The sequence below is a fragment of the Solanum lycopersicum genome, chromosome 5, assembly GCF_036512215.1.
Source record: "Solanum lycopersicum chromosome 5, SLM_r2.1".
Taxonomy (NCBI): domain Eukaryota; kingdom Viridiplantae; phylum Streptophyta; class Magnoliopsida; order Solanales; family Solanaceae; genus Solanum; species Solanum lycopersicum.
Genome location: NC_090804.1, coordinates 65,778,038 through 65,795,804, shown reverse-complemented (window position 1 = coordinate 65,795,804; position 17,767 = coordinate 65,778,038). Strand labels below are relative to the sequence as shown.

The window sequence follows — 17,767 nt, the reverse complement described above, 5'->3', positions numbered from 1 at the left end:
TATGTCAATAATTATTTTCTTAGTAAATATGTCACTTCAAAAGTGAACAAGTAATTAGGAACAAAGTAGAATAGATTATTCTTCAAATGATTTTGACAATAATAACCTACAAACTTTAAGTTCTCAAATTTTGAAATTGAGATGTGAAAGATGTTAAATTCTTCAGCTTTTCAAAAATCAAGCTCAATTGATACTTCAAGGATATTTTAAGCCATTTTTTATTTTTTTTTTTAACGCAACAGACGTCCTTTTTCCAAACTTTACAATGAGTACCAATATTAATCACAATTTACCGAAAACATTGGAAAAGTCACTTAATCTTCGTCAAAAAGACGAGAAAGGTATACAATTGCATAAGCATACAAGTGTGACCTAGTAGTCAATGAAGTGATTAAGAACTCTAAGATTTTAGGTTCAAAACTCATCGGAGACGAAAAAAAACTAAAAAATAGCAGGACGGCTGTTATAAAGAGGTCATTCTTTCTTGTAAACTTAAGTAGCATATTTTCCCACTAGTTATATATTTTGACATCTTTGGGATCAAGAAATGACTGAAATCTGTTTGGATAGAGTGTAGAAGGAGCAAATAGGTGTGCACAAAATATTTATTCAGCAGACTCATCTATTTTGACATATCAATATTTGAGTGTGTTTTTATACTTCACCGATATCCATTGCCGTCTTGCAAATACTCGTAAACATACTAATCAATTCAACTGTTCATTCGTTGCTGTCACCCATGCATCATAAATTTCATCTGAAAATAGCACAAAGTGTACCTGCAATTATGACAAATGTAAGAGGACACTATTGTAGTTAGCAATCAGCCTAACAGTCAGGACATGATCTTTAAGCATAAAAAAAAATGTTCTATTGTCAGATTAAAGATGGTTTTGGTAACACTATTGTGTTTAAAGAGAGGTACAAAACGGAGCTTATCAGTTTAAATTTGAATAGTATAATAATCATTTGCGGGTGGAAAAAGTACCACATTAGAATGCAGTACTCAGTCAAAATACCTTACAAGATGTCATGTCTTTCTTAGCTACTAGCTAAGAAGCATGCTTAACACTAGAAAATTTATTGAGGAAGAGGGTTGCAGCTGTGTTCCAAGTGTTCCTTGTGTGAAAAAGATTGTGACAGCATAAATCATCTCTTCCAACACTGGAAGTTATAGACCAGAATTGGCCCCTGAGGTTAGCTCAATTGGGAAAGGCTGAGAAACTTATGTCTTATGTCACGTTTTGAGCCCTGTGCCAAGCGAATCAGCTTTGGTATTTAGGATAAGGATAGAGGGGCGCACCCATCATGCCCGGCTACAGTTGGCCCAAGAGGTTGACTCCAAACGAATTTCTTGGTCATAAGAAAAAGAGTTACCAGCCAGATTTGGCAACTAACATTTAAACGAATCAAGTGGGCTATGCCAAAGAATAGAGAGCAGTTGGCCTGCTGGAATGACACTGTAGGTACTAGTAGACAGAAAAAATGATGGCAAATATACCTGCTTGAGTATGGTGGATGATTGCATGGAAGGAGAGAAACACAAGATGCTTTGAAGGAACCCACAACTCTGTAGAGAAAGTCAAGATGAACTGCCGGTCTTTATTTTATTTTTTGTTGCAAAGATCATCTCCTAGATGATGTTGAATCTCTCATAAATATCATAGAATCCTTGTTAGAAGAGCAAGGAGATTATTTTGTTTCTATTGAAATGTAAAACGATGGTTTATACACAACCTTTGTGATGATGATATATGACATTGTTACCTTTTTCAACAACAACAAAATTGTGTGCCAGAAAAGAGAAGAAGAAAAAGTATAAAGGACATCTTCGAATGAAAAATCTCGACTTCAAACTAAGAGATAGTCTTAAATTTAATATTTAACCCACCAAGAATTCCTTTCACCTACCAGTGGAACTCAAAAGGTCCCTCAGCAAGTTCATTTAAAAATGATATCAGGTGATTTCAGACAACTTTTTTTGAAGACATGTGATCAAAGCATTAGTACTAAGAAAGAACGACCAGAATAGTTATTCAAGCAATTGCAGTGTTTCAACAATTAGATATGGCTATTTTATGTTGCTAGTTGGAAATAATAGCGTTGAAGTTGCCAGAGACAACTCACACCACATGACATTTAAGTGGTAACACTATCAACATTATGATTCAATTAGCTATTAAATTGTTATGATTCAAGTAGCTATTAAATTGTTCATCTCAATCAGAGCATTATGCAGTAAAGAGCATACGGAATAGGACTCCATGAATTGTAACAAGTTCAATCCTGCAGAGGAACATGCCAATAGACACCAAGGGGGGCTTTTTCAGTAGCCAGTTTTCGTGAGCAAAAACCACAGGTTTATTTCAGGTACCATTTCAAGGTAGTGGCTTATTATTGGTCTTTTCTGTTCTTATTGTTTGGATACAAAATAGATTGGGCAAAGATAGCCATCTTCATTCCAGAACTAGAAAGTTTTTTCATGTATGGGCTAAAAGAGAATGTTGTCCCCATGCGCCTTTTGTGACTTGTATAGAAAATAAAAGAGATTCAGAGTGTAAATTAACTCCAAAATATTAGGAGTGTTTGCTCACACTTCTTTATGTTTCTCTGTAAGAATACTGTATGGCAGTGGAGATGCTTTGGCTGTTCCACGAAGAGCTTGAGCCTTAACAATTCATTATATACATCACTTTCTTGGGTACTATCTGGATGCAAGTAAGTTTCTATCTATATTTATCAGCAAAAAGGAAAAATAAGAGAAAACTAGAAACAAGATGCCAACATACTATCAGCAACTGTGGAGCCACATCAACCATTATCAATATTTCTGCTTCAGGTGGACAATTTCACCAGCATAGAATAAGAACACTATGAAGTATTTAATAGTCTCAACGAATATGCGATCTATATTGGCAATCAAGTTCTAAGTAAACAAAATCATAAGCAGTAATAACAATACCTCTTTAAGGTCACTGCCAAATTCTTTGACAGTAGATATAGCTACAGTGGCAGCTTCATCATAAGGATATCTGGGAAGTACAAAAAAATAATGAATAGGGGCAACCATCTATAACAGGTAAGATTATATATTGCTCCTAAAAAGGTGACCATACTGCAAATATTATTTCCTAGCTCAATAACATGCAAACAAGTTAGCCAGGAAGCACTCATAAACTGGAATTTCCAAATGATCATATGCACCATGTGGCAATATTTAAAAGCCGGTAGCCAAAGACAGGGGTAAACATAGTCATATTAAAAAGGCTAGTTCTTTGATATGCTCAAACTGAGGACTATTAACTAATTTTCTCATTCAACAGTCGACGTAAATCACCAGGATATATAAATTTATTTGTGCAGAATTTAATTCATGACACACAATGAAACAAACAGAAAAAAGGAATTGAAACTACAATTTTTATGTAACAATTTGTGCCAAGAAAACTACGGGTTGACTGATTTTAAGTGGAGAAATGAAAAGGAAAGATTCAGAAGACAGAATTTGTAAGCTGTGATAATAACACAACAGTTGATTCATTTCTTAGTGTAGGTTCGCTGTAACAACAGTTTTCACTTTAGTCAGTCCCCTACAGAACATTAAAAAAAATAAAATAGACAACCATTATCTAGGCACTTAAATGTCAGATAACGTAGAAACTTATTCTTTAGTAGCCCCACCATGTTCTTCTTTCATCCTCAATAGATGGTGGATTATTTAGCTTGGAGATGTAACCATCACAACCATAGCTTAATAAGCTCAAGTTCCTACAAACTTGAAATGCATGGTTAATCCATATGAACTCACCCAAAGACCCCACATGATATGGCAGGAAAAGCTATATACTGAATGTTGTTCTCTTTTGCCACACGCAGGCTATTTCTGCAGTATAATTACAGAAAAGAGAATCAAATAAGGTATGACAACGAAACCAATTTACGAGTAATATTAACAATCATTCACAAACCTATATGCATTTGTCAAGGAGGCTTTAGGATTCGGGTTAGCATCATATACTGGTCCAACAGTGTGGATTACATGGGAAGCTGGCAATCTGAAACCACTGCAATATTTTCCTACCACAATGTAAGTTTACTGACAACATACTACAAAAACCTATTGTTCTAATGCATTATTGGAGCCAAAGACTGCGCACATACGGGGTAATCCTTGCTTCTCCTGTTGGACAGCGAATTCCAGGCTGTACCTCTCGTACTTTATAGCATGCATCTCGTAATTCTGGACCAGCAGCTCGATGTATGGCTAGAAATGGGCAAAATTGAAATTAGACTACATAGATCATGGAAAAGAAGCAACACTTCAGCAGTAAATTAGAGAATTACCTCCATCAGCACCACCACCACCCAACATTCTCTCATTCGCAGGATTGACCTGTATAAAAGTGGTGCAAATATGAAGGCCACAACCAAACGCCACAATATCAAGAAGGATAGACAGAATCAAATATATCATAAAGCCCAAAAAAGGATCATAAGCAGAACTGAAAATATCATCAGCCTTAATAGAGAAGGTCTGCTGGACATTTTATTTCTGCGTTCCTCTTTTATTGTGCTTGAAGTTGTTTATAGTTCACGAATGAAGTACTTCTGAAATTTACAAACAAGTAAATCTGAAGTCAAGCTGTGTACAAAGTTAAAGTTATTATTATTCAGTTAGGTAAGCTGTTGATATAACCTGCTTGGTTTCATTATCTAATCTTCAACTTTTCCTCAATGAATGATTAAATTTCTTTAACAAACAAAACATATAAGAATGTAGTCGAAGACTTAAACATCGTAACATTTGTATACTTCAAAGCAAAATTCTCATTTCAAGAGAAAAAAGGCTCTTGGGCAACTTAGCAGCATTTGATTTCATTTCAAAGCCAGACACAAGCACATGGCACGTAGAAATACAATGATGACCGCTGGTGACGCACAATTGGAGCCCTATATTTAGCTGTGAACTCCTTTGGATTGTGTTTGCTCCTTAGTTTAGCCTAGCTTTTGTACATGAGCAGACACTTTCCTCTTTCATGCAGATGTTTGTTATGCATCTTCTTGATGCCTCAAAATGACAGCTGGTACCAGAACAAGTGAGACCATTCCAACTTCGACATTTAAATTATAAAAATGAATCCAAAAAAAGATTTAAAACTGTCGGAAATTCAGTCTTGTTTTTTTAACATAGAGCCAGTCCAGCGTCTAATTAATCACTCACGCCCAAATTTGTTGAATTGACTATATGAATTCTCTGTATTTATTCTGCTCTAGGTTATCAAGATCAAGAAATGTTGGTGAGAACTTAGTCAAATGAGAAAAAGACAGAGGTAGATAGAGGAAAAGCACAGTAGCTCATCACAGCCATACAAAATGTACATAGAATATATTTTGACAAACAGATTTACAAGCTAAAGCTTCAGTAGGTGGTAGTGACTGATCCCTAATGATATGAGCTAACAACCTAACAAACCCACTGCCTCCTTTTTACTGTTGGCCTTATAACAACACCCATCCTAGAGATCACCGTTGTTCTCAAGGGTTACAATTTAGTCAGGGTGACTCTACTTCCACCAAGATTTTACTTGAACTATTGAAAAGTTACTCCTTAGAGGGTTTCCTATCTCTATGAAAGAAGAATCCATCTCTAATAAGCTTTCAACAGTTTAATTCCCATATCAAATACACTGAAAAGGTTTTATAATTACACAAATGTTATGAACAAGAGCAGAGACAGCACAGTGGTTACAGGTTCTGAAGAACCCAGTAGCTTAGGTTCAAACCCTTCATTTGCATTAAAATTTCATTTAATATGAATAAATAATCTATTAAAAACCCAATAAGCAAAACAAATTGTATTCCAGAACCCAAAAAACTAAAAATCTTGGTTCCACCTCCAATTATGATATATCTAAGACGATAAGATTTAAAAGTCATGTAGCCACATGAATGTTATGTAATGTTTACGATTGCTCGTTTCAAAAGAATTTCTATCACATAAATTGAAACGAAGGAAGTTCCTTTTTCATAATAAAACACTACAAACAAACAAAATTTTGAAAAACTGAAAAACTAAATCCACCAGTATATCAAACAAAAGCCACATGAGTTTGCGCTTTGTTTGAATATCAATAAGAAACTCATATAGTTTTGAATCAGACAGTACACATGGTTTCATAACAGTATCTGCAGCAGTATCGTGAGAAAATAACACAGCAAAATAGCAAAATAAAAAACAAGCGCAGCAACATACAGTAATACACATTGAAAAATTCAAACTAGAAATGATTCAGCTAAAATTCAAAAGCAGAGATACGTAATACTTACAATAGCGTCAGAGGATCCATCTACGGACCAGCGAGTAATATCACCTTTCTGAATCTTCAACAAGCTCGACGGAGTTAACTGAAACGTAACTGGATTTTCACCGCCGCTGGCCATGGTTGAAACGCCGGCGATACTCGATCTTCTGCCCCGTACGACGGCGATCAACTGCCGAGGACTAATTGAAATGACGGAAATGGGCCTGATGAAAGTGTCAATGGCAGTAGTAGGGTTCAGCGTGTAGAAGTTTCTGGAGGACTGAAAGTGTGAGTTTTGAAAGTTTTGAGGGGTATTAAAGGAAGGAAAATATCGTAAGAGTGTTGAACAGAGTTTGTGATACGTTGCAGGAGGAGACCTCATTTGTCTACTTGATTGTCACTTTGGAGTCGATAGTGAGAAAATATTTGGGAAAAAAATAAAAGTAAATATCGATCTCCGCATATGGCGCTAATGCCTACCCAGTGCAAGAAGGTTAAAGAAAGTTGGTGTTAAGAAAGCTCGTGAATGACGGTCGTAATTATAACGGTCCTAAGGTAATGAAAGGCGACACAAGTGATGAAATGGCCGAGATAAAAGATCGTAAACCCGTGAAGCTGAGCTAATCCCAAAAATTCGTTCTCATGAGTTTGGACTGTAGGCTGCAACTCGCTTTCATGAAGAAGGAATCACTAGTAATTGTCGGTCAGTCATACGGTGGTGAATTCAATTTCGAGTCTTATACACACCGTCCGTCACACTACGGGAGTTGATCATGCCCGAAATCGTTACCTTAACCGTAAGGAGAGGATGCTAAATTGAACAATCTCGTCACAAGCATTGCAATGGTACAATTGTATTCGTAGTTCTAACACAAATTCTGAGCTTTTTCTTTTATGACAAAAATCAGAGTGGAATTGAAAATACTTTTAAATTTGGCATGAATTATTAATTTCATTCTCATAGTATTAATAGCCTCGACACATTCATTTATTTGATTAGCTGACTTAAATATTCCGGTTCTTGCAACATGAGTGAAATTTATCTTTAAATTTTCATCAAATTTAGGGAGATTTCAATACTTATGACTTTTTTTTAATCAAGAATTCATGTTCTTACAAGAGATTGAGAACACTTGTTATATTATGTGACAGATCAAAAATATATTTTAATTTAAATAGTGAAATAAAAAATAATTTTAAGACTTAAAATCAAATGAAATAGTGTACGTCAAAAGTAGAATTTGTAAATCACATAGAGAGTCAATACAAAATAATTTTGCATAATAAATGCAACTTGTAATCTAAAGTACAATAGATAATTTATATCTAATTTTTTAGGTTACTAAACCACACACACTATTTTTTATTTATTTCTAATAGGAGCAACACAATTTTGTACACTATTAATATGTAAATACTTGATGCCTTCTCTTTTTCTAATGGCATTTTTTTAAGTGGTGAAATGGAACAAAATTCACAATTACCCACTATTCCTAATAATAAAAATAACAAACGTCAAGTGAGTCTTAAATTCTACAAGTAAAAACTCTAAATTTATAATATCATCACGAAGTTTCACTCGTAAAATATAAAACTATATGAAGCTGAAAAACAATCATGACGTTATTTCGACGATCAAAAACTAAAATTGAGCCCCTTCAAAAGTTTGTCCAAATTGCCAATTAGATGGTGCAGCATTGTTGCTTGTGATAGTTCTTCCATCACTTGTTGTCACTTGAAATGAAAGACTTTGTCCATTAAGATATGCATTGTTTTGCCAATTTTGGCCCCAATTTCTTGACATTAATTGCCATCCATTTTTAGAACCTTTAATTGAAACTGAATGAACATCACCAGCACCACCAACATTAGTCACTAAAATTAAGTTGTAATATGAGTGGCCATTTATTGTAAATCTTATTCCACCCTTCTTCATGCAAGGTACCCTATAAATAAATTTAAAAAAAATCACATATTAATAAATAGAAATTACTTATAACATATGCATTTGGTATAGTATATGAATTCAATCAAACTATAAGAAAACTGTGAATTACATGAGAATTTTTCTAAGAATTAGTATGAATATTTGCAGGAAAATAAATTTTTTGCGAATTTTCATACTGATCCCCATGTAATTCACGTTTTTTTGTAGTGTAAGTTCAAGTTAGTGATATTTATATGCACTATCTTTGAACAAAAAGTGTCTTTCATTTATATTACTTTATGCGATATTTTTTTTATTTCTCATCTGGTGTTTTATACTCTTTTGAGACTCAATAAATTCAAAGTCGCTCCAGAATGCTACGCATTGAGGGGGTGTTTCTTATTCTATACGATATTTTTTTGATTTCTCATTTGGTGTTTAATGCCTTTCGAAAATTCAATTAATTTAAAGTCGTGCCAGAATGATAAGCATTAGAGGAGCGTTTCCTAGTTCCGACCCAAAATGATACTTTTAGGACTTATATAAAAAACATAAGAATGAAGGAATGATTATCACTTTAATTTTCACCGTAAGATAATGTTATTTTCTCTCTTATAGTCTATATCTCAACAAGAATATTAAATTTTATTAATTTCATTTTACTATATTCCTTGAAATATAAAAGCAAAAAGTATACACTATTATTGGAATAAAATATGTTTTAAAAAGAAAATAAATAAGATATTTATTTGGATAAAAAAAAAGAAGCACATTTTCATCAATTAAGTAATAATACGGATAGTTTTAGATCCAACTGTTAACTGAGAATATTTTTATTCAGTTTCACAGAGTTTAGAGACGATTTAAATATTTTCCTTTGTAAGTTTAATATCATAAACTGATATTACTTTCGATATATTCAAATTAAATCGTGTTCAATCAAATACCATCACACGCAAACTATGTCATACCTTTGGAATGATATTGGGACAATACCAGCTTTATATTGTGCAATTTTCAAGAAGGCAGGTTGTGCCAAATCAAAATGTTGCAATGGAGGGTTGCACCAACCACCATTGTTGTTAGATAATGATGGATTTGGTGGACAAAAATTTGTTGCTGTGACAGTAATTGTTGTTCCTGGAAGACACAATTTGTCATCATTATTGTTGCATTTGAGTTTGTAGCAAGCACCACATGTTAATCCATTGTTGAATAAGGATGTACTTAGTGCTGCAGTGTTTGTACCATAACCTTGGCTGTTTAAATTACCATAACCACAAGCACCCCCTGCATTATTATTTTTTTTGAATCATTAGTACTTCATATAGAGTATTGTGTCACTAGTTCTACGTCATAACAATAGCATATTCAGTATTTTTATAAGTAGGGTTTCGAAGAACGTAGAATATATGTAGATATCTATTTTTTTGAGGGATAGAGAAACTTATTCTGATAGATCATCGACTTACTTTAGGTCCGACTTGACCCTGATTCGGGTTGAAAAATCTCACGTGGTAAATAAAACACGCTTCTTATCAAAGACGACTCTATTTTACTTAGAAATGGAAAAGTATTTACCATTTTGCCATAATGTTATTACAAATTAGGAACTAGGAGTACTTATTGTATGGTTGAGAGATTTAAAAAAAGATCTACTTTGATGTACAGGTATATCGCTTCCTATCAAAGGCGATTCCATTTTAAGGATTCATACATGAGGTGTATTTATGGCTCCACCCACAATCTTTGTTGCATAATAAATACTTTATCATCTGTTTCAATTTATGTGATGTTATTTGATTTGACAAAATTTAAAGAAGAATAAAAATATGTATAATCCAGCATTACTAAATATAAATATAAAATTGTCACTTTTTTTTGTTGATATTGATAAAAAAATAAATATATCACATAAATTGAGATAAATACCCGTCGAAGTGGTAATTACTCATCATTTAGTTAAGGACAATTAATGTTTAAAGCAAAGGTTGTGGTGCAACTAGCTATTGATGGAATTGCTCCATCGGAAGTTTCGAGTTAGAGCTCTGAGTAAGTAAAAAATCTTGATAGAGAGTGTTCAATCCTGAATGAAGCCTTACGTGACACGAATACGAAATATATAGTCAAACTCCAATACAGATATCGAGTATCACGTGAAAAACTAAAAAAAGAAAAAAAAAACATACCCATTGTACCAGATGCATCACCCCCTCCATAGAGAGTAGCATGAGCACTTTGCCACCCTCCATTATCACCAAAACTCTCATTGAAGCACAAGCTTGTGAAGATGAGAAGAAGATGAAAAATAGAAAATGTTGAAAGAGAATAATAAACAGCCATTATTATTGATAATTAACAAGTTCTCAAAGTAATTAATTTTAATGATATAGAAAGGATTAGAGAGTAGTACTAATTAATTAAATGGCTAACACCTAGCTAATATATATAGTTGAGGGGGTATGAAGAAGCTAATCGCGCTCCTTCCTTTAAATTATATACACTGATAATATATATTTTATCTGTTTCAAATATAATGATATTTTCATTTCTCAAAAATTAATTTGATTAATTTAAAAATCAAGCAAAATATGACAGATAATTTAAAATAAAAGAATTAATATTTTTATATATATATATTATTAGTATAATTTAACCCATATATGAAGTTACTTATTATGTATGTTAATAAGTTATAAACTAATACTGTCAAATAAAATTATTTGTAATGACGTTTTAAAATAATGTGATTAATGTGGAAATATATTTTATAATTTATATTGAACAATTATATAGAAAATGGGAAAAATACTAGAGTTAACCAAATTTTTTGTCTTTTAACTTTTATTATTACTTTATTTAATTGACTCTTCCCCTTTTTATTATTTAATATTTTATTAAATCATTTACTAATATTTATTTATATATAATATGGTCATAAAACGACGATCAAGCATGCACATGCGCACAGTTGTTCTAATTGAACCACCAGTTGATTGTATATTAATTATATTAAGATCCCTTTCTCAAATACATAACGAAAATTTCGATATAAAATTTTGAAAAATTTAAAGAATAATATATAAAAAAAAATTAGTTGAAAATAATTTGAGAATTGAAATTATATTTGAACATAATTATATGGATACAAATTGAAACTGTTTTAATTTTTTTTATTATGTTATTTAAAGTAGAATTTTATGAAAATACTATTTTGTAGTTCTTTGAATTTTTTTTAAAAATTATAATAATTTTATGTTAAAATCTTTTTCGTGGACAGAAGTTAAGACTTTAGCTATGGAGTCAGTTGGCCCTGACGGTCAAAACGGTCCATTTACAAGATTAAATGAGCTCCAAAGCAGGTAAATCTTCTATTTTTATCGATTTTCGTGTAATATAATTCACCATCTTTTTTGATAATCCAAAATTACGATCTTATTTTTACTAAAAGTTTTGAAGAACGTCTGTTAATACCATAAGGTGAAAATTTTGTCATTCATGTCAAAGTATAAACAATAATTTCTCTGTTATATTTAATAAAATTATGCTAGTTAGGTAGGAAGGAATCAGATCCAATAATACTGTTAATCATATGACTCATATCTAATTTTTTTTATTAATTAATGAGAAAATAAACTACTAATTAATTATCCACTAATCATATGATTATATGTTTAAATTAAACATTGTATTTTTTTAAGAGTATCTACTTTAGGTCAGTAGTTTAAATATTTTTAATTGGTTATCGATATGACCGAAAGTCTGTTCGGATTCATTTATGTTCAGTAAATAAAAATATTTAGATATAAGAGTTGGACAGACATACGACAGGAGTAGAAAAGAGTAAGAGTCGAAGAAAAAAAAATTCTTTCGACAAAAAATAATAATCATGAAAATAATCATTATGAGTAAATAATCCAATCGATTCATAGCCTCTCGATTTTAACCTAAATATACTATTTAAATATTAACTTAAATTCAAAAATTATATCGTGTTAATTATACACAACAAAATATTGTTTTCTCTTGACATATATAATTCAACTTTGTTGTTTTTACCTAAAGAAACTGAGATTTATGTGCAAAAACTTGTCAAAGTTTTTCTCAAATATAATTTATTTAGATACTATGTATCTTTCAAATGCTCAGTATGTACACATGATGCTAAGATCTTTATTTTGTGAGATCATATTAATTATTAATTTTAGTTGGCATATATCATATATACATATCTCTCAAAGTATCCCTCACACATGGTATATAATTATATTGTATAAGATCACATAATTAAAATATTTTTTATGATTTATCAATGGTCCATGTGTGTGCCCATAATACCTAATAATGTGATTTGCTTGGCTTCACAAATCTTATGTCAAAGATTTATGAGTGTGAAATTATGCCACATGTCCTTTCAAACAATTCTTAATAAATGTCCTAATTGCAACTTAAAATGGACAAATTCACTAGGCGTTTGGATATGCGATTTGGAATCAAGGTAAAATTAGTGATTGGATATGCGACTTGGGATGATGATAAAAGAGCAATTTTCACAAATAGTAAGTATAAAAATTATATTTATATGTTATAATTATAGTTTGTATAATTGCTACATAACAAATTTTATGTTAGTTATGGAGCTTTTGATTTGTATAATTCGCTAGGAACATCAAATTGTAAACAAATTATTCAGTTTTGTATAAATTTATTTATACATTATGATTTGTATAATTATGAGTATATTAGACGAAAATATATGTATTTGTATTTGTATATACACTTTTCTTTCGCTCGACACAAACATATTTGATACATTTTATACCAAAATGTTTAAAATGACTAATTGTATATCGAAAATGACTAATTATATACCGTATCATATGACAAAAAAAATGAGATGTTTGCTGCGAATTACCATTAAAATAACTTATGGCTATAACATTTAATTTGAATTAATAATTTGCTATTTCATATAATTTTTCCAATTTGATTGATAAGTTTATATTTAGTAAAAGAAGACTCAACATTTAAATTATGTAAAAAAAGGCTCATACTCGGAGTGAAGAGATCGTATGTATAATGTAAAATATATTAATCAACATCGATTGTGGTGCATTGGTGAGGATATTTCATTCTTAATAACTAGATATCTCACGTTCAAGCCTTCTGTATGAAGAAAATTCTATTGGTAGCGTCATCCCCAATGGACCTTACAGTTCACGATATGGATTTAGTCGGGGGCTCCAATATTTTATTTATGAAGCATGGTTTACTCATTTGATAAAATTGTATTAGAATTGAGAAAAAATTGATAGTTTTCACAACTTGAAGGGTTTTATGTTTCTGGAAAAAAAATTACAAGTTAAGAGATTCAAATTGCATGTCCAAACAAAATTTCAACTTCAAATCAACGATTTTAAAACAACAATAACATATAGAGTAAAATTCCACAACTAAGATCTGAGGAGTGTACAGACAACCTCTCTACCTCGTATAGGTAAAGAAGTTGTTTCCGAAAATCAATTTCAAAACATGATTGAACTCATTTCTAAACTAGCCCTAAAAATACCAAGTTATTACCAAACACACACACACTTTTGGATTAAACAATTTCTAGAGACTTAAATGGAAAAAATGATATAAGATGTTGCAAAACAAACTAAAATGAACTTCTAATTTATTAAAGGTCTCCATAGGCCAAATACAATAAGCCAACATGACCAAAACAACAAAAATCAAAACAACAAACACAACACATAATGTCTTTTATTTAGACAATTCAACACAAATGTTGTTAGCCAAAGAAGAAATAGTTGTAGGTGACACTCCCCTTGTTCCACCTAAGTACCATTTCTTCATCATCTCTACAACATTTGCATTTTCCACTTCAATTTCCAAGTCTTCCTTACCTTCTATCGCGAACGATATCTGTTTAAAACATCGTAATCAAACATCAGAAAATGACTCGATTATCGTAATTCCAAAATACTTTGCGAAAAGAAGTTTAAGTACCAACCTTTGCACTCCCAGAAGCACCTGGAAAATAATATGTTATTACTGAATCTTTCTTGAAATACTTAGACTGGAAAAATTCAACGATTTTTTCGAGTGCTTCTTCCTCTTCTTCTTCATACTTATCGACTTCTGCTAAGCGATCGCGTATAGCACTCTCTAGCTGCACACCATACTGTGAACCTTTGATCTCTTTAATCACTACTACTCTCAAAAACTTGTCAACTGGAGCTGCAAATGTATGGCATTGAAGCTAGATAGATAGTCTTTTTCTTAAAAAACAACTGAAGTAACACGGGAGTTTTCTATCTGAACTATCTATCAGTTGTTCACTTTTTCTACTTGAAACATCGCCATCATTCAAGTATAAGAAGAAAACAACTATTAGTTGAAGTATGTTTTGATAAATAGTTTGTAATAGTTCAGGTACGAAAAGTGTATAATATATAGTTTAGATAGAAAGCTGGCGAAAAGCGTGTTTTAGACTATTATGTAAATTTGAACTAAACAACTTTATAGAAACAAGGATGTCTAATCAATAATCATCTATGTTGTTCAGACTTTTCAAAAATATTGATAGGTACGTGTCAGATCTTTCAAAATTTAACGCATATTTAGAAGATCTGACACGAATATGACCCTTTATAGTTCAGATAGAAAACTCGCATAAACATGTTTTGGACTATAATCTACATTTGAAGTAAACAACTTTATAGAAACAAGGATGCCTAATCATCTATTATCTTTCGACACTTTGTAAAATATTGACAGATTCGTGTCAAATCCTTCGAAAGTAATGCATATTTAGAAGATTTGACACGGATACAACAATATTTTTAAAAAGTCAGAAAGGTGTAAGTAGTCATTAGTGAAGATTTTAGTTACCATTCACAATAGCCTCAAAGAATTCATCATTTTCAGTTAGTTCTGCCCCTGTTTTGCCCTTCCATTGTTGCAAATGAGTCACAATTTCTGGATCCAAGTAAACTCCAATTGCTGTGAATTTAATTTGGAGAAAATGTATCTCTATATCTGTTATTCCTGAAAGATAAAAACAATTTGGAATCAATGATTCGTAACCTAAAAAAAGTTAGAAATAAGGTCATAAGTAACCTCTACACTACGATCGAAATTTCACAGATACGTCATAACTAAATTAAGGTCCTATTACTCTCCTGAATCTACATTTTTTTTGTAATTTTGTATACTTTTTTTTAGCTTACGTGGCATACAAACATCCTTCACACGCCTCAACTCTGCGAAGTCGCGGAATGTGCCACGTAGGTGTATAAAATTACAAAACAAATGAGTTTAAAGGTAATAAAACCTTAATTTAGCTAAGGTATTTCTCTGAAGTTTCGGTCATAATGTAGAAGCGTACTTGTGCCTTATCCCAAAAAGTTACTCTACTCTAACAAGTTAAAAATTGCCAATGACGTAAACGTTAAACTTTATTATTGTCAAGATATATAAATTAAATCCGAATTAGATTTTTGAAATTATAAGTGCGAAATTTAACATGTTTTTTTAAGTAATATTTACATTATGATAGATACTCTAGATGATTTTGGGTTTCATAGAATTATCTTCAACTAATCAACCACCACAAAGGGGAAAAAAATATTTACTAAACTACACAAAAAGAGTTCCCTTTCAATATATAAAAAAAAAAAAAAAGTTGTACAACTATATGATATTTTAATTTTTCAACAAATGTAATAAAATTCAGTAATTTTGGCTAAACTTTATACTTATTTCAAGAAATAGGCTTATAATAGGTTCATGAAAAACCAGTAATCTTTCCTCAAATTCTATAGATTTGCATTAAAATATTTGAATGTAAGCTGAATCATTATCTTATGTTAACTTAAAACCGTCGAAGAAATTCATAAACTTCTAATTTTGAATCTAAATTTTGACAATATTTAATAAAATGTCTTTATTAAAATTAAAACACATAAAATCAAGAAGAAGTGGTAAAAAGTTTTTTTTTTTTTACCATGGCCCATCAAAGGTAAAGGCTTATTATTCACCATGAATTGTGAAGGAAAAGGAATTTCATCCACCATCACTTCATTCTTTACCACTACACCAAAAAAAAAAAAAGCATTTTTAATTAAGAAATTAATCAAGAATCTCTATTTACATTAAATAAATACAAAAGAAACAAAATACAAATTAACTTACTCTTGAACTTGATTGGGAAAACTTAGAGAATTTGAAAGTGGACTTGAAAAAAATATATTTGAAAGTAAGTTTGTTGTTTGTTTAAGATTATGTGGAATATATATATATATATATAAATATATAAATTTATATATATATATATATATATAAATTTTAAAAAAATTAATTGTAGAATTTTTAGCTACCACACAATCTACCTTCCAGCAATGGGAAGCTGTTAGGTATGAGTATACATTTTGTATTAATAGAAAGGTAGGCTTGACACGAGTATTTGGAAAGTAAGGTGTCAATTTTACAAAAAGTATACGTCGTTTTTCGGTGGGATAAGAATAATAAATATTTATATAATCAACGAATCATTTAAAATTTTTAAAATTAAAAAAATACTTATCATTCTATTAGACGATTCTATTTTTTTCCTTTCATTTCTCCTTTAAATTTATACCATATATATTTAAACTCTAGCAATCATCTATCATTTAGAAATAAATGCATTATATATATGCCTAATCTAATTAATAAGGCAGATACACTCTACTTACTAGACATTAATCATATATTGATTATCGAGAATTGTAGTATAGTGATAAAATATTTTGTTCTTATTCAGATCTCGAATAGAGTTTTAATTATAGAGAAAATTTTGTAAGGAACTCTTGAATGAATTTATAGTATATAATTTGAATTTGATCGAAGCTTCAATACATGCTCAAATCATATATCAGTACAAAGTACTAAATTCAAGTTCATTTGAGGCTCAAGCAGAATTAGTTAGGAGTTTTTTTATTTATTATTAACATTAACTTGACATGATATTTTTGCCTTGGAAAAAAGAATAAATATGTTCTCGAATTATCGTAAATGGTATGCATATATTCTCCGTCATATTTTTGGGATATTACTGCCCTTGTTGTCCAAAAACTACAGTATATATGTTGTTTATACTAAGACGTAAACGTTCCATAATCATGTCCATCGATTAAACATTTATTAAATATCAATTCGACGGATAAAATTGTGGCACGTGTCCCTATTTACTCTTCCGTTAGAGTAAATGTATATACTCTAGTTTTTGAACGACATCAGCACCAATGTCTCAAAAGTATTAAGGGGGTATATGCATACTATTGACGATAGTTCAGGGGTATACTTGTCTTTTTCCTTTCTCCTTTTAAGTCTATAAACCATATATGTTTGACTTTGTTAATTTTCAAGGTGAATACTTTTTTAAAAACAAAATATTGTTGTTGTTATTTGTTGTTATGCCATGATTTTACTATATTGAACTTTATTTAGATGTTCATTTTTGTAAGAAAAAAGAAGAAGCAACTCAACTTAT

At 30.9% G+C, this 17,767-nt stretch overlaps 3 protein-coding genes across 6 annotated transcripts; all 3 read right to left on the bottom strand.

Moving 5' to 3' along the window:
- Window positions 1-288: 288 nt before the first annotated feature.
- Window positions 289-6,946, bottom strand: LOC101264723 (uncharacterized). 4 transcript variants are annotated; one of them, XR_011220969.1, is made up of 8 exons: window positions 6,328-6,946; window positions 4,345-4,393; window positions 4,162-4,264; window positions 3,969-4,064; window positions 3,809-3,883; window positions 2,963-3,032; window positions 1,502-1,671; window positions 289-779 (listed from the first exon to the last, which is right to left on the bottom strand). XR_011220969.1 is itself a non-coding variant. In XM_004239917.5 (8 exons), exons 1-8 carry the CDS (start codon window positions 6,682-6,684, stop codon window positions 708-710), a joined length of 891 nt encoding a protein of 296 aa, XP_004239965.1. In that variant the 5' UTR covers window positions 6,685-6,946; the 3' UTR covers window positions 289-707. The 4 variants fall into 4 exon arrangements, 2 of the variants coding, with proteins under 2 accessions (XP_004239965.1, XP_004239966.1); XR_011220968.1 differs by having other exon boundaries at window positions 1,502-1,633; XM_004239917.5 differs by having other exon boundaries at window positions 1,502-1,570.
- A 580-nt stretch (window positions 6,947-7,526) lies between these two features.
- Window positions 7,527-10,675, bottom strand: LOC101253289 (expansin-A8-like). The gene is made up of 3 exons (XM_004240187.5): window positions 10,419-10,675; window positions 9,201-9,519; window positions 7,527-8,248 (listed from the first exon to the last, which is right to left on the bottom strand). The coding sequence occupies exons 1-3, from the start codon at window positions 10,570-10,572 to the stop codon at window positions 7,945-7,947; spliced, it is 777 nt and encodes a 258-aa protein (XP_004240235.1). The 5' UTR covers window positions 10,573-10,675; the 3' UTR covers window positions 7,527-7,944.
- Window positions 10,676-13,876: 3,201 nt separating this feature from the next.
- LOC101266223 (chalcone isomerase-like protein 2) lies at window positions 13,877-16,644 on the bottom strand. Its single transcript, XM_010323153.4, has 5 exons — window positions 16,429-16,644; window positions 16,241-16,327; window positions 15,127-15,282; window positions 14,246-14,472; window positions 13,877-14,157 (listed from the first exon to the last, which is right to left on the bottom strand). Coding segments are annotated over exons 1-5 (633 nt in total). The 5' UTR covers window positions 16,430-16,644; the 3' UTR covers window positions 13,877-13,995.
- Between the last annotated feature and the right edge of the window lie 1,123 nt (window positions 16,645-17,767).